The 25,706-nt window shown below is 43.6% G+C and overlaps 1 protein-coding gene across 1 annotated transcript in view; it reads left to right on the top strand.

Annotated features, from left to right (window-relative positions):
* The window catches only part of EXD3 (exonuclease 3'-5' domain containing 3), a gene marked incomplete at both ends in the record, with an annotated part of 225,725 nt that overhangs the window by 23,081 nt on the left and 176,938 nt on the right, over window positions 1-25,706 (top strand). The window contains 6 exons of the mRNA XM_082009000.1: window positions 3,695-3,759; window positions 7,857-8,024; window positions 9,282-9,449; window positions 19,970-20,023; window positions 20,598-20,737; window positions 21,518-21,618. Coding sequence (XP_081865126.1) covers window positions 3,695-3,759; window positions 7,857-8,024; window positions 9,282-9,449; window positions 19,970-20,023; window positions 20,598-20,737; window positions 21,518-21,618 — 696 coding nt within the window. The remainder of the gene's footprint in view (window positions 1-3,694; window positions 3,760-7,856; window positions 8,025-9,281; window positions 9,450-19,969; window positions 20,024-20,597; window positions 20,738-21,517; window positions 21,619-25,706) is intronic.

Raw genomic sequence — 25,706 nt, 5'->3', positions numbered from 1 at the left:
GTTGAAAGGAAATATATTAATGTCAAAAATTTTAAAACAGGAACATACTATTTGGAGAAACTGTCAGATGAAGAAATTGAGGTCATTTGTGTCTTGATGGAGTGGGTGCAGATGTGTCTTTTTGAGATCTCCACCAAAGTGCTATAACCTTGTTTTGGTGAAGCTTTGCCAGATATTTTATGGTCTGCAACCCCCTTTTTTGGAGCTGTGAAGGATCAGTGTCACACTGAGCACTTTCTGTTCGAGCTTGATGTAGGAACTGCGTGGGATCAGCTGCCTGGGGCAGGCCTTGGCCTCTCCAGCATAGTAGACCTGGCCAACCTTGGCTGCTCACAGCTGGGAGCAGAGCGTGCTGATACTCTCCTACTTGCCACACTGATTTTTACGCTGTTTTACATGGCCTCATCCTTGTTTTGTTTGTTTTGCTCATTGAATGACCCTTGCTAATAGCTGGGTATCTCTTCAGTATGTAGGAGTCTGTACAGAATTTAATTTTTCTTTAGAAGTGGAAATTCTGGGTGTTCTTGGTGCGACGTACAAAGGCGTTTTTCTGGCCTCCGTGACCTATCCTTGCTTTTGCAGGCACCGTTCTGTCACTGTTTTAATATGTGTATCTTAGTAATTGCTGTTTCTTGCTCCTACTACAGCATCGGGACGTCACTCCAGAATTCTCCTGTTCTTGTCCTCTGAGTTGAGCCCAGATGCACTTGGGATTCAGTTATGACCATTTGGGATTCAGTTATGACCATTTGGTTTTCAGTTGCTTTGCTTTGTTCTTCCTTCCCATGTATTTCTTCCTCTCTCCCTTTTGTGTTGAGCTCTGTGTGAGCTCTATGGCTGCTCTCCATATTTGTTCTGGAAGGATTATGAGACTCCTTGTAAGGTCCTGTCGTTTTTCCTTGGATGTCCTGGCATTAGTTTCCGGCTCCTTCTCTGGTTCCTCCTCAGACATGGATGAGCAGGAACCTATCTAATATTCCAATGGGAACATAACAGTACTGTTACTGCTTCATTATCCGTGCCAAAGACACTCATTTTTCATTTAGAGGTGCCAGGAGAACCATAAAGAGACCAGTCCCCCAAAAAGGTCCTGCAGGAGAAAGAAAATATGAATTGTTCATTTCTTTCAGGAGCCAAAATGACGTGGACCTTCACATTTACATCATCTATCCTAGCTGGAGGGTAGCTAGATACAATAGCTCAAGATCCAACATGAACTGCAGCGTCTTTCCGCTCTGGTGGGGCCAGGCAGAAGCATAATGTTGCATTGCTGTCTCGTTTCTTTGGCTCTAGGAGTGACTGCTTGTCGATTATTTTGTTATGTTTAACCTCTGACTGTGTTTCATCCTTAGATGCTTAGAAGGCTTTACCAGGTAAGGAAGGAAACAGCACTGTTCTGACACCAGCGTACCATGGTTAATACGTCAGAGTCTTCTCTCCTTGTTCAGTCCTCATTCTGGAGAACTGCGTGGGAATTGCCTCTTTCCTACGCACAGGCTGAACGGAGAGCAAAACCTTTTGGTCAGGTCATGCCAGAAGATGGGTGGTTGCCCTCCCTGTGGTTGGCCGCCTCCTGTCCCGGCGGTTCGGTACTGGCCTCCACCGCCACTGCCCGGCTGCCCGACAGCGGGACCCGGCAGCGCCCCAGACATTTCTTAGAAATAACTACATTAGGGGTGCCTTCACTTCCAGGGTTTGGGGAAGGTTGTTTCCCACTTACCCATGCGTGCACAGCGGCATGCTGGCAACATTGGCTGGAGAGATGGTTTTCTTGCATCCATGTATTGAAAAAATGGTGCGGTCAGATTTGACTTACAGGGAGGTAAGGTAAGAAGAAGTCACATAAGAAAAGGGCTTATTTTGTTGATTGAGGTTTCGAAAGCTTTTTAACAAGTTGAATTATTGGCTGTATCTGAAGTGAAACACTGCTTTCCTAACTGCTCTCATTTCCTGTATCATTCCAGCTTGTTCACTGCATTAATTACAGTTCAGATTTACCATGTATTTGGTTACACACTGGGTTGCACTCTGATTTTTTTTCCTCTGTGTGTATAAATTTCTTTGGGAGTCAGGCCAAGAGGAGAGTGTGTGTGTATGTATGCGCACACACATGGGCTGAATTGACTGTTAGTTGCTATATTTGCGAGGAGTAGGGATCTGGATTTTCTTTTGTTTTATTGTAAGAAGAGAATTTTCTTTTTCCAAAGGAGAAACAGTAGCTGGAAACAGCCAGTGTTTGGAGAGTTCAAGATTTCAGAACAACCAGAGATGAGAGAAAATATTATCTTATGAATTGTAATGTGGCATTTTTAATTTGGCTGGTGTTTCCCAGAGGTTAGTGTATAATGGGAACACTATCATTCTCTTGGCTCGACCAGTGACCAGCTTGCTACTTAAAATATTTTATAAATGCAGTGCTTCAGTGTTTAGTTGGATGAGGTAGAGCTTTTCACAGTTGAAGTAGCTTTTTGTGACCTGAAATACAAAGTGAGATGGGATACCAAGCAAGAAGTTTAGCATTTGAACATGAGCTATTTAGGAACTGTAGAATGCAGAAGGTAGTTGAAAGTATGTTTCCTTTTCAGTTTAACATTTTTCTTTTGACTTTATGAAAACATAAGAGGAGGTGCACTAAATATACGAGGAGTGTTTTTGGAGAACTCATTCAGATCTTTGAATTCATTCTTCACATGTAAACTGTCGATGCAGTAGAAGATTTTCATTCAGAATATTCTGAGTCATGATTTCATAAGTAAATGATTGCAAATTAAATAGAACCAGATATCAAAAATGTTACTGCTTTTAAAATGAAATATTCCTAGACAGTTGGATCAGAAATACTGGTTTGATGTATAATGGTATGATGAATAACACTGGTGTGATGAATGATAATAGACACAAAATAACGACTGAATGCAAGTTTTCAAATAACTAGTGAAAAGCAAAAGGAAAAATTAAAAATAACTTTCTTTTGAAATAATTAATTACTCCCCCCCCCCCGCCTTTCTACTAATCACAGCAGCATTTAATCTTTCCTCTTCCTCAGACACCATCTTGCCCGAATCACGTCAGAGCCCAGCCTGCTTCCAGCCCGCGTGGCTGGCCCGGTGCGGGCAGGCTCGGCTCTCCAGCGCAAAGGCTGCCCTGGGCTTGTCAAGCTTCCCCTAAACTCACCCACCCGCATCTTCCGTCCACAGGTTGCCATGAGGTTAACACTCTAAAGAGCCGTTTCATTAAAAATTAGTGTGTTGATAATCCTTTCCAACCTGTGCAAGATGCTTACTCTTCTAGGACCATTTTGGTTTAATACTAAAAACGGGGGGGGGGGGGGGGGGACGACGACACGGGACTGGTGGGGTTGTATTTGGTGCATAGCAGCAGCATGATTTAGTTGTAAAGGCACCAAAACAGCTTTTCAGTATTTGAGCCCGTGTGGGTGTTTAGTTAAAGCTATGCATGGATGATGTCTGTTATTTTGTTAGGATTTCAGAGTGAAGGATTTTAGCACTTTAATCCTGACTGACAGTTGGAAGGTTGGTGGTTTCAAACACAGTGGCATGGAGTAGCTGATTTCTCTTCGGATAAACAATGCACCAGTGTGTCTAGGCTGCCTGTACAAAGCCAATAAATTTGTTTTGTTTTGGTTTTCTCCCCCCTTTTCTCTCTCTCTCTCTCTTTCTTCCCCCTCCTCCAGGCCAGGACCCACTCCTGTTGCTGAAAACCCTTCAGCTTCTCTGGACAAAGAAAGAGATGAAGAAGGTACGGGTGAGCCTCCCCTCCACGCTGCAGTTAATAACTGCATGCAGAGCATGTCCAGACGCAGAACACTTAGGTCAGACCTGCAATTCTTCATGATTGCTTTCAGTTCCAGCGCACAGGGAAGGGAAGAGCCTATGCACTTGCAGCAAGAAGTGGAAAGAAAAGGTAGCTCTGTGTGACATGAAGCAGGGGCTCGTATAAAAGAGCTGAAGTTTACAGGGCTGAGTTACAGAGGGGAAAAAAAATCAAAGTTGCTTTGTTTTCTTTTAAACACTTTTTTTGTCCATCAAATGGCGGATCTTTGGGGGAGGGGGAAGAATATTTCTAGTAGCTGAAAAAATTAGGGTTGAAGTCAGTAGAAAAATGCTCTTTGCCAAGTGGGATGATATCAAAGCCTTCATATTCATAGCATTTTTACTATTTTTTCTGATTTGGTTTGGTTTTGCCTTTTAGAGTGGTGAATGCAATTTACACTGCCTGTCTAAAATTAGTACTATATTTTTATACGGCACCCTATGGGCTCTATGTGGAGATTTCATAGGGAGGAAAATATACTTCATCTAAATTTGGGAGCTTGAAAATTAACAAAAACACTAGATGCATCAGCTTAGTGGTGAGTTTCCCATGTTTAGCTCTGGGTTGTTAAGGCAGGTTCATGGTTCAGGTGTTTTTTTTCTAAAAGACCCAAAGCTCACCATGTAGCCATGTGGAATGTGTCCTGTGTGAAATGGCTGGCCTGGCTGAGTACCTTGGTGTACGTGCTCCATCTGAGGTGTTTGGAGTGTTTAGTCATCGTCCTCGTCTGCCGCACTTAGACTTTCCATTACTGATAGTCTGTGGTTCCCAGCCGGAATAATTAAACAACTGGAAACACAGTGTGAGAGGTGCCTTTCCAAATGGTCAGTCACTGACATAGACTTGAGCTCAGCAACTCTGAAGCCTTGAGCTTTCCATCAAGTTTTGTTTGAGTTGGAGGAAAAAAAATATTATTTGTTAGGTCTTGAGGGCAGCTAATCCCACAAAACAACAGTAGGAAAGAGTAATCATCAAAATCTCTGTACTGTGTACCCTGGAATGTGTGCGTGGATTGTGAAGAAAAATACTCTGAAAAAGACAAAGCCTCCCATCGACGTGTCCTTGGGCAGAGAGCACCGCAGCTTTCCTGCTGAAGGTGGAAAACCTTGAGGATCCCCATGAGTCACAGTTGTAGCTCCACTTACTCCGTTTGTTTCTGGAACAGTCATGCCAGTGAGCCACGGGGTTTTGCAGAGCGTGCAGGCTACCTCCCCCCGGTGGGGCAGGTCTGTCCCCCTCGGGCCCACCCTTCAGGCAGCACCGCATGGCTGCGGGCCCGGGCAGAAGCATGTTTCTGAACCACAAGGAGAGGAGGGCTGTGGTGGGACCAGGCGGTGGCACAGCAGCAGCTGCCTCCGAGGTGGGGAGCACAGCGTGAATGTCTCCAGTGCTTGTCACGCTGTCACTGAGATGGACTCATCCATGCTCAGGGCATCGCCACCCTTCAGACACACCGTGCACTCACAGCAAGCGTAGATGCTTTTTTCCAGGGCAGCTGCTGCCCTGCCCTCAGTGTGCAACTCAGTGAGTGATGCTGCTGCGTACATCCAACTGTCCAGTTCAAATAAATGAGGGAAGTTGACTTAAATACAACTCAGTCTGCTCCACCGACATTTAAATGGCAGGGAACTTCTTTGCCTCTTGTTGTGTGTGAATGTAAGTCAACAGTGTCTATTAACTAGTTTGAATCAGCCCGTTGGTCTCAAATTGGTGACCATGATCAGAAGTTCTGCTCACGGACACCTGATGCCTGTGGCATGACCTTGGTTCTAGAACATGGTTATAGAAGTTGTCATTTCCTACATACGAAAGACAGTTTTGGAATAACCAAGAAGCATCAGCAGACTGTCCTGAGCTGTGTAACTACAAATAAGGGACCAAAACTGAATGAAGGAGAATGTAGTTTGAGCATCAGCAAGATTTTCCTATTCCCATGATCTGTCAGGCTTGTAGAAATCCCCCAAGGAGCATTCCCTGCCATGGGAATCAATTGAAATGGAAACGGCAATTACATGTTTGAGAGGAATCCTTCTCTGGCAGAGAGACGAGCCAGGCGGCACAGCACTCTTTCCTCTCTGATTTAGGTGTCTCATGCCTTCTTTTCCTTTGTTTTTTTTCCCCTCAAACTATACATACCATAGTTGAAGTCTTCAGATTGCTAGGAAGTTCTGAATAAGGCTTTCTCCCTGCTTGTCAAAGTCTGGCTGGTACGAAGTCAAGATGCAGTCTGGCTAACAACAGTTAGTGCTGCCGGCAGCTGTGCCTTTGGAGATGCTCTGCGTGTGAAAGCAGGCTCCTCTCGCAGGACCTGGTGTCTGCTGGAGCCCATCCTGCCAAATCCCAGGCTCTGACTCCAGCCCAGGGAGGAGCTGAGCGGTGTGGTGAAAGCTCTCGTTCAGTCTAAATGTGCTGAAGCGGGGCTTTGGGGGGAAAAAAAGTAGAGAGGCCATTTATAAACAGTGCAATTTAGTTGGCGAGTTGCTTTGTTTTCCTTTGACTGTTGTGTTGGATATTTGTGGTTGGACGAGAGCTTGCCTTTTTCTTCTGCTGAATCTCACAGTGAAGTTGGAGCCCTGTGTTTAACGTTGCAAATTCTTGCCACAGGGAAAATACTTACAGCGAGAAATCTGTTATCTAAAGTCACATCTTTGTTAGTCATCAGCTTTTTCATACTGCATTTGATAATCGAGTGAGAAAGAAACCATTTCTGTCGTAAACGATAGGTTTTGTGGTTTTTCCAGACATGAAAGATACTATGGAAAATAACTGTCTTCCAGTAAATATTGTCAATGAATAAAAAAGAACAAATTCATTGGCAAATTTTCTGTAGGTTTTCTTTTGTTTTCCATGTCGTTCTTTAAAGTTTATGTTGTTTCCATTGGAAGCTACGACTGGGGCCATCATATACAGTAAATTACACGTGTTGGCTGCAGGCGGGAATGAGCATCTCAGATTCTGCTTTTTAGCCAGAAAAGAAAGAGAACAGCTGCTCTTAGTGATTTCTTGTTTTCTATCTCTGCTTTTGCCTTGCTCCACACCAGTACATGTACCATGTGGTGAAAGGTCCTGTGTGGGTGCTGAAGGATGCCACTTCTTCACCCTGCCAACCCTCCGAGCTCCTTGGAAACTACTTCTAATGTAAACATTATAAAGATATTGCTCAGTACTGCTAATTTATCACTTCTACCAGATGGGTAGTAAGTAGCCTATTAACATTCACAAAGTGAGTGTCCAATTCCTTCACATTTCTAAACACATCACCCTGGGATTCCTAAGATTTATGGCATGGAGTCTTCCCATGTTCCAAGCCCCTTCGTACGGCCTGTAGACTCACAGAGGTGTGCGGTGGCCGACGTGCAGTGGCAGTAGGTAGTCAACAGAAGATACCCTGCTCAGGCAGGTCTGGAGGAAAAGAGCATAGATTTGTAGGATGACAATCTGACAGAGTTTGAACTCTGATACTTCTTTCTTTTTAATCCTGTGTGTAAAATCTAAGCTATTTTGATACTCCCAAATATTACTGTTACAGCGAGGAGCGTTACGCCAACATGACTGAAGAGGGTATAAGGTCAAATATGAACGTTTGCAGTACAAGAATGAGGAGGAGGGGTTTATATGCTTTATTACTTGTAGGTCTGTTGGAAGATGAGTAGTTTGAGCCTGGTTATCTACCTTCAATATTGCCATTTTCCTAATAACACCCCTTGCTCCAGCTCCCTTCTTTTCTCCTCCTCCCCCAAATCCCAAGCCCCTTTGTCTGCCCCACAGAACAACTTCTCTGTCTGTATGGGATAATTAGTGTGGACAATTGCTGCTTTTCCCATTGGGTTTGAGGTGCAGTGAGCCATGAAGGAATCTGTAATGACATGAAAAGTCACTGGAGGCGCGGATGGTGGCTGAATAGCAACAGTTACCTCTCTGAATAGATTAAATTAAAAAAAATAAAGCTTTGTGTTCAGCTGGGGGAAGGGAGGATTCCCTAATCTTTTTGTACATGACAATGTGTTTTTGTATCTCAGCAGCTCAAGGAAGAAATCAGGCGGGGCTTTGCAGGACTGGAGGACCCATTGGCAGGACTTCTGGACATGCTGGAGAGCAGCAGTGATTGGAAGGGGAAAGGGCATTCCCTCGGGTATTACATCACCACTGAGTTCCAGCTCTGGATAAAAGAGCACCCTGCTGTTCAACAGGTTAGAAAAAGAGAGCGCGAGAGAGCTGGGAGAAAGGGGAGGGCAATTGATTTTAATGTCCCTCAAGTGTCCCCAATTTCACTTTATTCCATAGTCCAGCATCTTCCCTGTACTCTCATACAAAGATGGTGTGATGACGTGTGAAATTCATACTGAGATGATGTTATCTGTTGTATGCTGACCTGAAAATGAAATAATATTAGGAGTTGTGATGCGAGAGCTCTGTTTGCCCTTCCAAGCTGGGATTTCCATCCTTCCAGATCAAACCACTTTGATCAAGCGTTGATCTTGCAGCCTTTGCAGGGCTGGAGACTTTCCCACTGGAACTTAGATCCCTGCTGTCAGGATAAAACCAATTGCAGTAATCTACTCTGCATATTCTTCCAGTTCTGCAAATAGAAGCCAGTTACTGTGCGATTGCTTAACTCCTGCCATATGGTGAGAGCTTTTATCATCGGGAATGCAGAAAATGGTAACAGTATGGCTTTTCAGCAGCTGTATGATTAGCTTTGTAACGTTGGGTCATCAAATTATAGGTCCTAATGTTTACCATTCCTTATGCCTTCATATATTCTGACCTACTGAGATTTTCTCTTTTTTTGTATGCTTTTGGCTCTTAACTGCAAGATACTTTTATATTTGTTTCATTTCCCATTTTTCCAAATGGCTCTTTTCAGATGTTGAGCTCTGCCATTACAGTATCTGCAAAGGGCAGTGAAGCGCTACTGGCACTGAAGTTTCTGTGTCATAAGAGAATGATCATGTAGGAACACAAGGATTATTAATACCTGTATCTGTGCATCTTTTGATGATGCTTTTGCTTTTGCTGCCCTTCTTTCACCCAGGACTAAGCCTGGGAATGAAAAATTGAATTCTTCTGCCTGATAGGTGAGATCTCCCTGAAGGGGAGTTGCTGGAGTCAAAGATTTTCTGCTGGGAACTAGAGGGGAGAATTTCTAAATAGCTGTGTTAGTAAAAGAGGGCATTTTTCCAGTTTCATATTTTACTTTTGCACAAGGCCATATGCCTTTTCCAGAATTATCCCGCAAACATTTAATGTTTTTAAATTGGATGCTGTGAAAAAAAAGTGTATCATATTGTTCTGATTTCTGCTTGTAGACTCCATGGGGAAATTGGAGAATCCCTTCCCAAGGAATTGGCTTATTCCACTGTTTAAACAAGCTGCATTTTCAACAGCCATTGAATTGTAGCCATCTTTACTAAATCTGTGTTTGATTTTTTTTTTTTTTTTTTAAGTCTGGCATCAAGCTGCAGAAGCTGCAGGCCCGTGTACTCCGAATACTAGCCCAGTGCCCAGCTAATCTTCTTGACCCTCTGATTAGCATTTACCAGCTCCATACAGCCGACCGGAACTATTTGCTTGGACACGTCAGTCATCTTTATCACAAGGGCAATTACAAAGAGGTGGGTCATGTCTTTCAAATAAATTTACCTACCCAGCTCTCTAGTTCTCTGTTAATGTCTGTGTCCGTTTTTGGATGCATTTCAATGTGAATTCTGTTTCATCACAGCAGCTGCACACTGTGAATGGTACAGCTTAGCACGGTCTTCCCATGTACACGAGTAGGCTGTGTTCAACCTCATTTTTTCTAATGGCTGAGTACAGAATGCCAGCGAATCCTTCCTCCACCCCTTTTTTGACCTTTGAAAGTAATAGGCTAATAGGGTTTCTTTTGGAGAATTTAAGGGGATAGTTGTGTTCTTTTTTGTTTTCCTTGTCCTTCACAAGAAAAGAAGGGATTTTAGTAGTTGGTCATAGACCTGCTGTGCTATCTCCAATCTGCCTGCAACGAGGAGGGCTTGGAAAATCTCTGTTCCCACGTGATTACCCTAACCAAAGAGTTCTCAGTTTGAGGAGTTTTGAAACCTCTTTACCATTGAGGCTGATATTCAAAATGTGTTACTACTACTGTATTTGAGTTTGAGCGGCTGACAATGGCAGGAGTTCACCAAACCCGGAATTTAAAGTTTTACTCTGTGGCTTAGAGTACTTGCAGCATCTCTGGCATCACCATGATGTCTTGGTAGCCTTGCGAGTGTTCTTATGAACGAACTACAATACTGTTAATGTTTGGTTTGTGTTTTTTAACGGCAAAAACCATAGGTTTGTTTTTCTCAAAGGAAGATGGTTCACTTTGATGGTGTAGAACAGCTTGATCTTGTTTAGCAAAAGAAAAAAATCAAATAGCAATTTTAAAATCCTATTCTTCAGTAAAGCCAAATTCTCAAGTGAGATCGTGGAATTCCATTCTTGCTGATTTCTTTGAATACTGAAACAGGGATATTTCATATTTGATTAGAAGTTCACAGGTAGCTCTTTGAAACTTACTCTTCTGCTCAGTAAGTTTTTCAACAGATGTCTTTGAAAATCCTAACAGAAACATAGTATTTGACTATATTCAAGTGTGATTTTTAAGTTCACGCCTGCAAAGATATTTATTGTTGTCATTAGAAATGCAGTTGTTTCTAGATCTGGTTTTGGAAAGCTCTAAAGTGGGGTTTTTTTTGGTGGAATTGTTTTTCTGTTCTTTCTTCCGCAGTAAAGCTCATTTACTAATCATTCCCAGTGTGAAGAACAGGAAACCTCAACTGTTGCTTACCCTCAGCCATAACTTTCTTCTAGTTTTGTTTTGTTGCCAGAAGGATGAATAGAATTATCTTCAAGAATAACAGGAAATCTTTCACTGCCCTTCGGGACTGATCATACCTAAGTTCACAGCAACTAACCCCAAAAAACCTGGAGCCAGGGCTCAGAGCACTTGCAGCGGGCTGTGGCGTGTCTGTTTGTCCTCATCTTTTTGTTGGGTCAGTAAAGCAGATTCACATGTAGGATTTTTGGCTCTTCTGTCTCTCAACTGAAAGGACAGAAATCCTTATAAATCCCCGATGTCGTTATTTATTTTCTTGCTGTATTTGCAAGAAGACACCAGGCATTTATTCTAAGGCACATTATTCCCTCTTCCTGTTGTAATGCATTTCCTACTGTGGTGTGTGAACCATGGAGGTCCCCAGCTCTGCCCTGTGGGTTAAGGCTCCTTCCCCTCACAGAGGTTTTGGAGAAAGATGTCTTCAGAAAGCGAGAGCCCAGACATCCCTGGGGACAGCCGTGGTGGTTATTTGTTTCTGAAGCACATCTGGCCCTCCCTGCCTGCCTTGGCTTAGTCTTTAGTTATGCCTCATGCTGCTCAAAAGCTGAACCAGTTGTGAATCGCGGCAGCCGGGAGCTTTGCAGTGAGCTGCTGGGAGGGCCGCCTGACGGGCGTCGTGGGGGCGGCTGGGAAGTCCTCAGCTGTGCTCAGGCGGTGGTGGGTTTGGTGGAAGATGGCGCAGGTGGGATTTAGCGGCTGTGGTGAGGAGGCACCTGTGGGGAGCGCTGGCCAGCGGATGGCACTAGTGCTCCCAGGATGCAGGAAAACAAGCCGATACAGTGAGAGTTAGAGGGAAACGCAGGGGCGCGTAAGTGGGTTTTTGAGGCGTCTGGCCTGTTTAGGGGTTTTATCCATTCCTTTGCGAATGGAGTTGCAGCTGCTGGAGGAGAATGGCAGCGTGGGGCCTTGCAGGCCACTCTGGGGCTGTGCGAGGAGCTCCCGGGTCTGCTCTTCGTGGCCCACACGGTGGGAGGAGGCAGAAGGGTTTAACATTCCTCATGTAGTTTCAGGTGAAACGTGGTGGCTGTGTCCCCTTCTGAGAAGCCCCTCGAAGCCACGGGCTGTGGCTCCAAACCGCCCTCGACCCGGGCTGTCCTGGGCCATGCCGGAGCCTGGTCGGGCTGCCGGGTGGACGGCTTTGTGGGAAGGGCAATGGCTGCTGGTGGGGCCGGGACAATGCGGGGATTCAGCAGACCGGGGGTAATGCAGCGCGAGCGAGTCTGTGAGAGGCCCTGAATAGGCCAGGCTGTGCTTGAGAAGAATGAGGGGTAGGCAGAAGGCAAGCTAGTGTTTCATGGTCATCTTATGTTACACTTCAGCCTTTCAAAGAGTGTCTGGGGCTGGTTGAATGAACCTCTCTTGCACTGCGAATGCGGGAGCCTAAAGACAAAGGGGACTCTTGTCACTCGCAGGCCCCTTTCAGGAATAAAAGCCATTGTCACATGAACAGGGCAGTCTGGCAGGCTGTGCATGCTTCAGTGCCCCATGATATCGCTAAGTCTCAGCAGAAATCACATTCAGGGCCCTGTCAGCTTTGATTAGCGGGGTCTCATGACTTAATGTGCTGCGATATTTCATGTCTAAGGGTGGCGGCTGTCTTTCTGTGGGATGAATGCCCTCTATTGTCCACGGAGTTATTTTATTTACATTTTTTCAAACAGCTTATAAAGGTAAAAAGATAGCTGTGCTTAAAGAAAAAAAAATCAAATTCCTTTGCTTCTGGATCAGCAGTGAGTGGTGCTGGGGTCAGATACAGTGAAACTTGTTTTCACAGTCAGCATCAAAGTTCTCATCTTGTTTAACAGCTTTATAGTAAATTCTGAACAGGTGGCAGTGGAGCTGGCTTTAGGAAGGAAACAATAAATAATCTTTTTAGCCTCTGACAACCAGAAATATTTTTGGGCCTGAGAGAGCTCCCACTCCAACTTCTCTGTATCGGTGACTAGCAGCATTTTTCTCCCTGTCATCAATTTGGTTCTTAAACAAGAATATTGGACTAAGCTATTAATGGGACAGGGAGTATTTAATTTTTAACAGTATTTTGGAGGTTGTCCACCCAGGTTTCTCTGTTTTCAAAAGCAGAGGATATTTTTTTCTGCTAGTGTTTCATCTGTTAATTTCTACAAATAATGAAGATTGATTCTGTGTGTTAAATTCAGTTAATGTTTCCTCTTTCAATTAAGATGAAACTAATTATTTATTAAAATTCAGTTGTTAAAATTGTCATAAAATAAGTTGGAGTACCCCGAGAAAAAGCTCTGTAGTCACAGAATTCAAAGTTTTTGTCAGCAACACATACTACTACAGATGTAATTTGGTAATTCAGCAGAAAGGATGGTTGATCAAAGAAACTTAAAGGAATACAAATATGCTAAGGTGTAGAAATGCGTAGTTCAATCAACAACATGACCTTCAATTTTCAGCGTAGTGATGTTTTGAACACCGATTCAGGGATGTTATTGTTTGTAGTCCTACTTCATACGTGGTGCTTAATAATACACATGGTATATTTTTGCAAATCTGTCAATACAGAGCAGTGTTAAGATTGATTGAGCATATTAATGGATATTCAGATTTTGTATTTCTTCACTCTTTTTTAAGCTGTACTCAGGACAGTGAAAATGTCTCTGATACTGCTTCTTTCCCCCATTCACCACCTTAATTACAAAGGCTTGTTCAACTCTTACTGTATTTTAAAGTGTGTCCATTTCAGTTTCCTTGTTTCTTTTAAATTGAAAAGAATAATTGATAAGAAAAACAAGGAGTATGTTATAGGGGATGTTTGTCATGTAAAGATGATGATGTGAGTCTCAACCCTTTTTTCCCTTTAACTTAATCTCCAGCTAAAGGACAGATTTAATGGCACGTTGCCTGCTAGATTCATGCCACAGAGGTAGAGCAGAGGTAGTCAACCTGCGGACTGCCTGCTCCCAAACACAACGTCTTCTGGAGCCGCGCTGCTATGGGCGTCTGTCTGATGAAGTGGTTGGGAAGGAGCTGGAGTGTTGCCGGGAAATAATAATTCAGATGGCAGTATTCTGCTCCTACTGCCAGCATTTCTGGGCTCTTGTCAAGCAAGCAGGCACTTGGAGAAGAGGTGTGGATGTGCGGCAGATCTAGCTGTACGGAGAGTCTGGATCTAGAGAATCTGGTGAAGGTGGGTGGCCTGTGTGCACAGGAAACTTGGGCAGGGCTCAAGTGTGAGGATGCACTGACCAGTTAAGCCAGGTTTAAAACTGCTTTGAGTGACCTGAGGGAGACAAATTATGGAAGTGTTTGTTTCAGTTCCCTCTTCCTTTCACCTGTGCACACGCATGGTCCAACCTTGACTTCTCTCCCTCTACCTCAGATTCTTTAGGTATGAGTAACCTGTCACTACTTCATTTTGACGGTCTCACTCCTTATAAAATAAGTTCATGCTCTCGTGAAAGTAGACCTGGGAAATTTCATGTTTTTCTCATTTCTGAAGATCTTCCTGAAGACAGCTGTGTATATTGTATGCTCTTTAAGCAGGAAGTAATTAAACATTTAACCTGATGTCATGCACTATGCAGTGATGAACTCCGAGAGTTTGGGCAAAGCTGATTAGCTACAAGCTTGAAATGAGTGATTCTAAAACACAAAACAGATGTTCCCAATGATTAATACATGGTGTGCCTTTTACTCAGTTACTTCTACCATTATTATGTATCCAGGCTTTGATCAGTGTGATTTTCTCAGAGTTGATGTTGGATCCTCCTCTGCAAAGTCGCATTCTGTTGTTTGGTCTCTTCTATGGGTTTTCAGAAATTCCTTCACCATTGTTTCAGAAATACTACACTAAGTCAGGCACAGGCATATTTACCTTTATGTTGTCCCAACTTGCTTGCAGCAGAGCTAAGTAATGCAGGAGTCATCAGAAACCATTTGTGTCTGTCCTGCATCATCACTCCAAGCGGTGCTGCTTGCAAAAGGTTATTCCTCTGATGCTAACCCCACCGTGGGAAAATTGCCTAAATTGTCAGTGTAGACACCACCCAAGTGCACATGCCCTTGCAGATAAGATCTTATGTGGCTTCCTGCACTTCGTACTGTATATGGAAAGAATAGTCATTTTTAGATGAGACAGAACCAATTGCATTCAAAACAAGTAGAGAGGATCAGGTATTGGTGCAGGGTGCTCTGGGTTTGTGTGTTCACTTCAAAACACTCCCCATTTTCCCATACCCTTGTTTTTGCAATCGCATGACTAGGAGGGTGGTCTGGTGCTCGTGGCTTGGCCTGAACGCGTCAAGTTTGGGTAACTTCCCCCAGTGCACCTACATGCATTTTAGATATAATTTAATGTAGTATTGCCCAGCTTTGAATTCTTTCCCGTCCTCATCCAACCCTCCTTTGCTATTTTTTTAGGTTTCCTTGGGAAACAAAACTGTCCAAAATACATTACAGAATGTCCAAATATGATTTTTGCTTTCACCATAATTAAATCAAAGAATCACCCAAGGCTCCCCGAGGACAATGAGAAGACTCATGAACTTTGACGGGATTTGAATCAGGCAATGGATCATCACGTTTTCTCCTGTACTAGGCAGTGGCTTCATCATGTACCTGTCCGGTACACTTGGGGGATGCAAGGCAAGAGAGGGACCAGCCTTTCCCATATTTCTTTTATGATCTGGGGCAGGAGGGTTTCAGTATTAGGTTAAACACTCCTATATGTAGCGATAATGCTAATAAGGCTAATTCTTTGCTGTTATTAGATCGCATGCTAGGAACTCTCAATGTATGAAATGTATTTTTGTGAAAAGGCTGCTTGTACTACCAGTCTATATAGGTGTGTTCTTTTTATAGTTTGAGGGAGGGTGAGTAGACCCTGATAAGCTGACAATACGTTAGCTTTCACCAGAGCTGTGTCATGTTCCTGCATCATAGCTAGGTTTTCTGCTCTTATTGATCAGCTAGTGAAGTGGGGGGGGGTACCTGCTGCTTCGGATTTTTGTTGCCCTGCCAATCCAACCTGTGTCTGAGGATCTCAGTTGGATTAACATGATTGCTAGCTTCCAGCCACCCTGGCTGGTCTTCCAGCACAGCTTGGGGAGCACAGCACTGCATATGGGGAAAGGCATGTTGCTTGGGGGGGGAGGGGGATTCTCACCGTTTCAGTTGCAGCATGCTGTCTGCCTAATTAGTGTGTTTGTTTTCTAACTACAAAATGAGTCTGCGACTGAGGTGTTGCTTTTCTGGAGATCTTATCATCTATAAACAGACTGTTAAAAATAGGTTCATTTTACACAAAACTTGTTTGTGGAGTGAAACAATTCAAAACATGATAATAACAAAACAAAATCTTAAAATAGCTCTAAGTTGAGACCACAGACACAGCTGCCAAACACTTTCATCTTTATTACAGTTACTCATATCTCTTCTCTTATTATTCCTATTGTAAACACACTGATTTTATCTCAGTTGTCCTCACCATTCAGCCAGCCAGCCCATGTAACTACACCCTGCAATCCAGCCTGGTTGTTTGTTCCTAGGACCCAGGTCATGCGTCTCCTTCCACGTTTAGCTTTGCGCATGGACGAGGCTGCTGCCCCGCTGCTGATGGTGTTCCCTGCCGCGGGAAGTTTCTGCCAGCAGCACAATTTGACTGCTCCATCACCTAATTTAGCTGGTTAAAATGATGTTAAAAACCATTTGCTCGAAGTTCCTCTGACTGCAGCAGCAGTGGTGGTGTAAGCTGGATCTGCCACAGCTGGGCTTGGAAGGCCATGTCTTTCCCGGCTTTGGCTAAATGAATATTCATTGCTCTACACCCTTTGGTACTGGGTAGAATGTACGTCTAGTAAAAGAGGAAAACCTAACCTGACACGGCGCATGTTCATCTGATTAAGTCACCTGTACTGTTAATGGAGGTGGAGATAAAACTACGCCATTTAGATAACAGTTCTGCAATTAGTTTAAGCTGAACATGTGTGTGAACATTAAAAAGCTATTAGGGAAACCATTGTATGCTTGCATGTTAAAACTAAGGGATTACTTGTTTAATAGAAGGTACTAATGAGATCAAATGGTGAAACAAGATTTTGAGAGTTGCAAGTCTTCTTTTGGGTGGTGTGTTTTGGGGGTTTTTTGTGTGGTGGTTTTTTGGTTTTGGTTTTTTGGGTGGTTTTTTTTGTTGGTTGTTTGTTTGGTTTGTTTGGGGGTTTTTTTTGTTTTTTTTTTTTTAATTTGGCAAACTGAGATAGCTGGGAGGCAAATAAAAGCAGCTGCCAAAGCCTTGAAGATCCAAACTCCTTCTTCGGGTCCAAAACAGAAATAGCAACCTTCAACCTGTATACAAGTTTAGGATAATTACTCAGTTTGAACTTTGTGATGTTAATTTGATAATTTGAGAGATAAGTTACTTGCTGCTTGTGGAGCAGAGTAGGATATTAGCCTCTAAATATGTGGAATAGTTATAAAGTCTGGAGTAAGAGAGAGATTTGGTTGAAGGTTTAGCTGGGTTGAGAAATTATAATGTGCCTTTCTATTCAGTGTCTGGTTTGAAGCATACGATCACTGCATTAATGTTAGTTCCTGCTTTTGTCACCTAAAGCTCTTCTGTTGATTTCTGGTTTTGGGATGAAGCCCGGACTGTCAGTGATGCAGTGTTCGTTTTGTGTTAAAACACCGTAACACCTGCCCCCCCAACCAAACCCAAACCCGCTGATAACTGGATATCTCTATTCTTTCTGGATGGTAAGATTGAACGATTAAAGTTACATGGTGTGTGTTGGTTGTCTGCTTTTGTACACTCAGTCTTTGATGCAGTGGATGAAATACATGTATGAATTTCCCAGAAGGTAATGTAATCCACAGCTTCTGCTGTGAGCAATGCTCGGCTGAGCTGTTAGATTTTGTCTGTGTTGCTTGGCTGGGTCTGCAGAACATGTGCTTCCAGTGATGAGTGAAGCTGAGGTGTCATTTGAATGCTAGGAGAGATCACAGAAAATGTGTTTCAAGGTGTGCTCCTACCCTCACTTAGGTTATTTTTCTGGTTAAATTTTTCGGTAAAGGTTTCATGTAGGTGAAATGTCATGATAAGATTTGCATTTGCTTGAGGGGAATGCACATTTTTTACCGTGTTATGTTTGATTACTTATTCTAACAAATAATACAGTTCTAAAATGCAACTGTTTATTAATGTTGATCAGCTGGAGGGTAGGAGGGCTCTGCAGAGGGATCTGGACAGGCTGGATTGATGGACTGAGATCAACTGTATGAGGTTTAATAAGGCCAAGTGCTGGGTCCTGCACTTGGGTCACAACAACCCCAGGCAACGCTACAGGCTTGGGGAGGAGTGGCTGGAGAGCAGCCCGGTGGAAAGGGACCTGGGGGTGCTGGTTGACAGCCGGCTGAACATGAGCTGGCAGTGTGCCCAGGTGGCCAAGAAGGCCAACAGTGTCCTGGCCTGTATCAGGAATAGTGTGGCCAGCAGGAGCGGGGCAGTGATCATGCCCCTGTACTTGGCACTGGTGAGGCCGCACCTTGAATCCTGTGTTCAGTGTTGGGCCCCTCACTACAAGAAGGACGTTGAGGTGCTGGAGTGTGTCCAGAGAAGGGCAATGGAGCTGGTGAGGGGTCTGGAGCACAAGTCTGATGAGGAGTGGCTGAGGGAACTGGGGGTGTTCAATCTGGAGAAGAGGCTGAGGGGAGACCATATCGCTCTCTACAACTACCTGAAAAGGGGGTTGTGGTGCCGTGGGTGTTGGTCTCTTCTCCCAAGTAACTAGTGATAGGACGAGACAAAATGGCTTCAAGCTGCACCAGGGGAGGTTTAGATTAGATGTTAGGAAAAATTTCTTCACCGAGTGGTCAATCATTGGAACAGGCTGCCCAGGGAGGTGGTGGAGTCACTGGAATTGTTCAAAAAACGTGTGGACGTGTCACTTGGGGACATGTTTTAGTGGGCATGGCGGTGTTGGGTTGATGGTTGGACTTGATGATCTTGAAGGTCTTTTCCAACCTTAATGATTCTGTGATTCTATTTTGACAAAACAAATCTATCATTTTCATGATCTTTCTCTGAAACCAAAATCAATGACAGATAGCAGAGGAACCCGTTGAAGATAAGAGCTTTATGTCTAAGCTCTAACATACTGTTTTTATCTTCATCTGAATAAATAGGCATTTGTGAACTCAGTTGATTACATACTCTGTCCTGTTATTGCTTAGCCTTACATGCATGTGGCAGTAGGGTCAGAGATGATGTGTTTTCAAACACTGTTTGCAACCGTTTTGGAAAATAGAGCCTAACTTTGCAAAGTAATTAGAAGAACACTTCATGTAAAACATCCTTGTTACCTAGTTCACAGTTACATCAATACGAACACATAAATGCGCTAGTGGGCTCCTTGCTCTTACTACTCTATTTACTGGAACAATGCACTATATTAAAGAAAGCCATTATATGCTTATTCTGTATTTGAGATCCAAGTATTCTCACACACTACAGAAATCAGATACTATTAACTACTTAAAATCCTAATTAGTTTCTGTGCCTCCCAAGCAATGCACAGTTTGATCTTAATACCTTTCTGCAATCACCAAGCTGGGACAGTATAGACAGAGGCTGAACCAGTTCTTCTCGCAGTCTGAGTTACTGCAGTTCCCCAAAGCAGTCTCCTCATCTGCAGAAGACACTGATTTGGAGTTAGTTTGTGATTGTGCAGGTCTTGGCTTATCAAAGATTTGTAGATACCACAAAAAGGAAAAATACGGTTTTTACCATCTTTCTGATTGTGGTGAACCTTAGCACTTTCAGGGATGTGGAGTTAGCAGAAATTATAAAAACTAAGACCTCTTGATTTCAGGATCTTTTAAATCTTGAGTTGCTTTCACAAAATGCAACCATTTTGCAAAATTCAAAAGGCACAGCAAGATGGGTAAATTTAACTCATAGTGGTGTGGTGGGTCAGGTGTTTTTTACAATTATATTGATAGAAAATATCCATCTTAGCTGATTTTGTCCAAGCACTTTACTTTCTCTCTTTTTGACAGACAACTTGATCTTTAAGTTTTGCTCCGGGGTATGCTGCTGCTCAGAATATGCAAGTGTTCCAGGAGCGTTCCTGTACTTTTCTAAGTGCAATGTATGTGGCCAAATGTTTATATGATTTGTACTTGAAAGCTTAACAGAAATAATTAACACATTAAAAATTTGTATAATAGCATATATACTTCACTTTGGAATAATGCCCATTTGTCCACTGTGGTGTTCTTCTCCTAAATACACAACTTTTTTGTATTTTTTAGGCAGCCATACTGAGTATTAAGCTAAAATTACAGCCAGATCAAGATGTGGAGAAGGTGAGTCATTTCCTCTGTCATCAGATCCACCTTTTGTTAAGCAGGAGATCCATCAAGGCCCTCCAAGTTGTGCTGCCTTTCACTTGAGGCTTTACTTTGTTCCCAAGAAATAGCTGCTGCATTGCTGATGTACTTTTACATCTAGGGAGCTACCAGACTGTATTTTGTTAGACCCCATTGCAGCCTATTGGACTGTTTTTCTAGCTGCAGCCACTGTTATAAAAAATTCTAGCTGTGTTCTTGACAAATGGTTATTACTATAATGGATTTCAGTGCTTTTGCTATTTTGAAGCTTTGCTAATATTTATTTTGAAAACGTCATGTCATTTGTGTTGGCTATTATTTGTGTTGAAAACGTCACATCACTCTTTTAGGCAGCACAGGTTGATTAAGAAAGGGGTTTGTGACTTGCTCACCATATCTGAGCAGCAGGGAATGGGAGAGCCCTCTGCCAGGTTTCAGTCTGCGGTGTCCTGGACCTCTTCCGTGCCTTCTGTGTGCTGCTGCACTCAGTCTGCGGAACATGGGGATCAAAGGCAGGGCACAGGGCTTTAAATGTAATTTCTTCTCCTAGATGTGTACGCCACTACTGCTCCAAGATAAAACTAACCTGGTGGAAGAATATGTGGGAGAATATCCTGAGCTCCAGAGCAAGCTCTTGCAGATCCTGGACACATGGTGTGAACCTGGTTTTAATATCAGAGACATCACAAGGTAGAAACACTTGTTGACTTTCTAAAAAGCTGGGGCCAACTTGCTGTCAGAGGACAGTATGTGCTCTGATTGTCTAAGATTGTTTCTCAGCAATATATTTACTTTTCAGCTGAGAAAGGGGAAATTCTGGTGTCTGTGCCAGAGTCTTCTCAAATGCCTCAGCCTGTAAGACAAAGGCATCATTCCTATTGACAGATGCTCAGTTCCTGCCAGGAGAGAGAAGTGCAAACCTGTGCAGTAGGTCTTAGCAATATAACAATATCAAAGCTTCCTTTAGGAAGACTCGTGCTTTGCTGCAGACCAGGGTGAGTTTCAGTATCGGTTGTACAGGTTTTGCAGGAAGATAATACTGTGATGAGGTGGCAGAAAAACAAGAGATGCAAGTGGTTAACCTTCATGTGCTCGTGAAATAGTCATGTGTGTTTTAATCTATAAATTGCCTCTCACTAGGATAGCTGCTGTCACTCACAAAGGCAAGAGTACAGTCAGACTCACAGTGTAGATGCAATAGTTGCAGTCTTAGTTCTGCAAAAAGACGAGAGGGAATTGCTCACTTTCTCTTTCTTTAAAATAACCCCCTGGACTTGCTTCAGTCATTGACTGGGCAATTTGTGTGGTTGTATTGTTGGCTTTTTGCTGTAACTTGGGAAAGGTAGGGGATTGTTCTTGCCAACACCTGGCAAACCCTAATATTTCTGCTGTTAAATGTCTACTATTTGGGAAGCATACTTTAGGTGATCCCACAGATGTGTCTTTCTGATTTTATTTATTTGCTTACAGACAATATCAAGGCCTGTCCAGGTACAAACCAGATAAATTTAACCGCAAAATGCTAAGCAAGCTGATCTTCAGGCTCCTAGACCGATTTAATGTAGATCCAGGTATGTGGTATTGCAACATATTGAGGAGTTATCTCACCAATAAAGAACAGATGAAGTCAATTTGTCTTCTTCCATGTTCAGCAAGGAATCTCTGCTGTAATTTATCATGATGTGTTTCAGGGTTTAATTAATGATATTGAAAAACAAAGCTGGTAAGTTATGGGAATTATCACTTTGTGCTGTCGAAGAATGAAGTGCTTGTGACTAATAGACTGCTTCTTCCGTGATATGAAATAAGTCTTGACCTCAGAATGGCTCTACATAAACACATGATGGTCAGCTTTGAGTTATGATTCCATTCCAGTCACATAAAAGGCAAGTCATTATTCATCTGGGGATCTGTTTTCTTGAGTTATGGGTCCATCAGCTGGGAAGAGATAACCCTTGGGAAGCAGGAGCCTCACAGCTCTTTGTATTCTTTGCATAAACTAGGGTTGGTGGTAGGGAATTTAAGGCTGTTGAAGCCTTCTGAGAGAAATAACACATTTTACATCACTGAATAGATGTACTTCACTACCAGTTACCTAACAAAATCTAGTTTGTTTGGCTTTGGTTGTTAGCGGGGACTGTTGATCTTTTTTCTTCACTTTGGGACCTTGCATCAGACACCTTTAGGTGCACCGTTAGATTTAACCTGCAGAGCTTTTCATCATCAGCACAAGATAGGCAATTCTCTTTTCTTGGATGGAAAAGTGTTTTCTAACCACAAATTGTGGGCTTATTACACCTGGCAGGAATACTATATTGCATATTAATCTTCACATCTTCAGATTGGTGTTCAAAAGTTAACAAGATAATCCTTACAAACCCTCATTGGAGGATAAGTAAATATGAGCAAACTTAGCACATTGGTGTGAAAGCTCAGACATTTCAGGGTGATTTATTTAAAATCTAAAACTTTCCAAGGAGTTTACTAGTCTTCATTGTTTTTTCCTCCTTTACAAGGTTAGTCATTCAGTAGTCTGTATTGTCTTCTATGATCTGTGAAGAGAATTGGGTTGTTTCCCTGTGGTTATGAAAGATCCACCAAGGGTATGATATTAACTGTAGAGGTGAAATGATAGAACTGTTCACATGCAAAATCCTGGGAAATAATAATAAAAAAAATACCTAGGAGAGGAGCATGTAGCTGTTGATCTCGGGTGCTCTCTGTGGGATGGTAGTGTGCCTCAGCCTGGCGATGGTGTCCCAGATGTTCTAGCTGCCAATAATAATGGCCAAATCTTGCTGGTCCTCGACAACACATTCACTGGTGAGGAGATTCGTTGAGGTAGATACAGATCCCATTCCTGTCTACACTTCCAGAGAGTGATTTATCCTGTGCAAACTGCAGTGTCTACAGTGCAGGATAAGTCACTTGCTAGAGAGGGCTGTCCTCCTCTGTAGACGTGGGAGCGGATATGGGCTGCTGATTTAGACAAGATGCCAGTTTCGGGGCAGCTAAAGCCAGTTGGATGACTCTCATAGTCCCATATATGAAAGCAGGTGTTTATTTTTTATGTAATATCACATGTAATTCAGAGCAGGACTTCACATTTTGCTAAACTGTGGCTGTCAGTCTCCTTTGAAATGCTTTGGAAAGGGATGAATGCCTACAGAGGAATTTCTGCCTTAGTGCTGGTCCTGCTTGAACTGAATTGGCAGATGGTGGCAGCTGGAATAACACGGATTTCTTTTTCTTCCCACCTCTCTCCCTGCCTTTCCTCTGAAGTTCTGGGTGTTCTTTCTCCATTCTTTAGTGGAAGTAAATCTGACTGTGAGGAAAGAGCGTACAAAAAGGAAGCGGGCTAGGTAAAATGTACAGATTAAATACTCCTTAATTTCTTGTGTTCTGAGCAGCTCCGCTAGAAGCTAGCAGTGAGGTAAAACTCACGCTTCTTGTTACCTAACCTGATTGTGGGCTTGTTCAATGCTGCAGTCATCTGCTGCTTTCTAGCTCCTCTTCACTCATGACTCCTACTTGCTGAAAGAGGCCAAGACCAGCAGCAGAAGAGGGAAGTGGCTTTCGGTGAGAAAGGCTGGAGGAGGACAGGGTTTCTTGGTATGAGAAGGCAAACTTGGATGTGACTGAGTTCTTGCAGTTCCAAATCTACTTTCATATTTCAGTACCCGAGCTCACTCTTATCCACTCGCAGTACATTTCACTGACCGCTAAGCAAAACGTAGGTGTGGATCAGCCATTAAGGTTTGAAACACTTCTTGGAACTGCCAGTCTTACATTTAAGAGCCAGATAGGAGGTGGCCCAATATAAGATCTGGAACTTCAGGGGGGACAAAAAAGCCATCGTCTTAGATTAGTCCACCTCTTCCTTTTCTGAACTGTATTTCAGTATTCAATGTCAACGCACAGAACAGTGCATGGTAAGTGGAAGATTTTCTGCTGAGTCCCAAAGGTGTCCCAATAAAGTGTGTGTGTATTCCACTTAATTAGCTTTATTGGGGAAGGAAGAAGTTGGGCAGAAATGGTATGTGATTGTGGAAATTGAGTTTTATAGAGTCTTTTCTCACACATGGGTCAGCATGCTCTGGTTTAACAAGCCTGTAGCTTTTGCAGGCCAATTACTTAATAGTCTTTGGAGCCCCTGTGAGATTGACTTAGATTTACAAGTGCAAGTTTCAGTCAAAACAGTTCTCAGAGATGAGGGGACAGACCCTACCTAGGTTTGACATGGTTGGGTCTATTTTCTGTCGTTCTTTGCATAGCCAGTATAGCACAGCGAGTTCAGTGGCGTTTTTCAGAGGTACAAATGATACCACTCTGAAGAGTATAACTGTCCTCATATATTGGGCCTTCTTGCCTATATGACAGTAAAGCTGGTAGTAGTGGCGTTGATAGAACAGAGGTGGCAACTGAATGCACAGTTAACAGTTGTCGTCGGCAGCGCTGTGACGGGTTAGCTGAGCGCCTTAAGTTTTGAATGCTATGAACGTGTTTTTACCATAGCCTTTGAAGAGTTTTTGCAGCATAAACTAAGGGAAATGCTTCTCTTCGTTCGACCACCAGGTTATCCTTTTGGTTTGACCTTTGCTTTCAGTTCGGCGTGCATCTGCCTCATCGAGCCCCGGCGCGGAGGCGCGAGGCGCGGCGCTAGCCCTCCGCGGCGGCAGGGGGCAGGCGCGCGCCGCGGAGGTGACCTCCGCTGGCCCCGCGCGGGCAACCGTGAGAGCTGCAGCGCGGCCTCCGGCGGGCCCGCACTGCGCGTTTGCTAAAGGTGCTGCGTTCGAGAGGCGGGAAGGGCCGTCACAACGCGATAGGAGTGCCCTTGAAAGGGGAACTTTCGAATGTTTTTACCTTTTCCTCGTTAACAGAAGAGAAGGTTATTCTTTTCCTTTACATTTGCTTTTACAAGGGTTGTTTCCCTCTACTCCCATGGTGATTTTCCTTCAGAGTTTTTTAGCTCTTGTGTTAAATACCAACACGTCTCTACATAGTACTGTGACTGAGGAGAACCTCTAGGCTTAGACATGAGAAGGTAGGAGCCATCCATTCCTGAGGTTGCAGTGGCTGCAGAGTCAAGGTGCTGAGGGAGAGGGGCACTGAGTGGGCCGGGGTCCCGTCTGGGGCCCTTGTCAGCTGCATTTTTGTCTACTGAAGCACAGGCCGGTAGAATATGATCTGCTCTAGGCCAAGACAAGCTGGCCAGCAGCTCCAGGCTTTTTGCTGGAAAAGCTGACACCATCCTTGCAGTTCCGAGCATGAATTCATCATATCCAGACACGTGTCTAAAGACCACACCAGAGCATTTTTTCCTTTAGGCATAGATTGAAACCCGTGTGCTATGCTCTCTGTTCTTCCTCCAGTCAGCTGGTGCTCCAGGCAGCAAAGCTAACAGGTAGGTCAGGGGGTTGGGGGTAGTCTGGGGCTTCTGCTGTTTCACCTGAGGACCACCGACCCTGATCTGCAGTGGCACGGAGCATTTTATGAGAGACACCAATGCATCTTTGAGACTACAACAAAAAGAGGTTTTCTTGAGTCCATCCCTACCCTCCCCTAATCCACACGTAGGGACTAATCTCATAATACACTGGGAGACACTGCACAGCTTGCTTCTCATCAGGTTCCTCAGCAATCCTTAGCAATATCACTG

Source organism: Phaethon aethereus (genome assembly GCF_964289735.1).
Source record: "Phaethon aethereus genome assembly, chromosome: 20".
Classification (NCBI taxonomy): domain Eukaryota; kingdom Metazoa; phylum Chordata; class Aves; order Phaethontiformes; family Phaethontidae; genus Phaethon; species Phaethon aethereus.
This window is presented reverse-complemented; position numbering and strand designations above follow the sequence as displayed.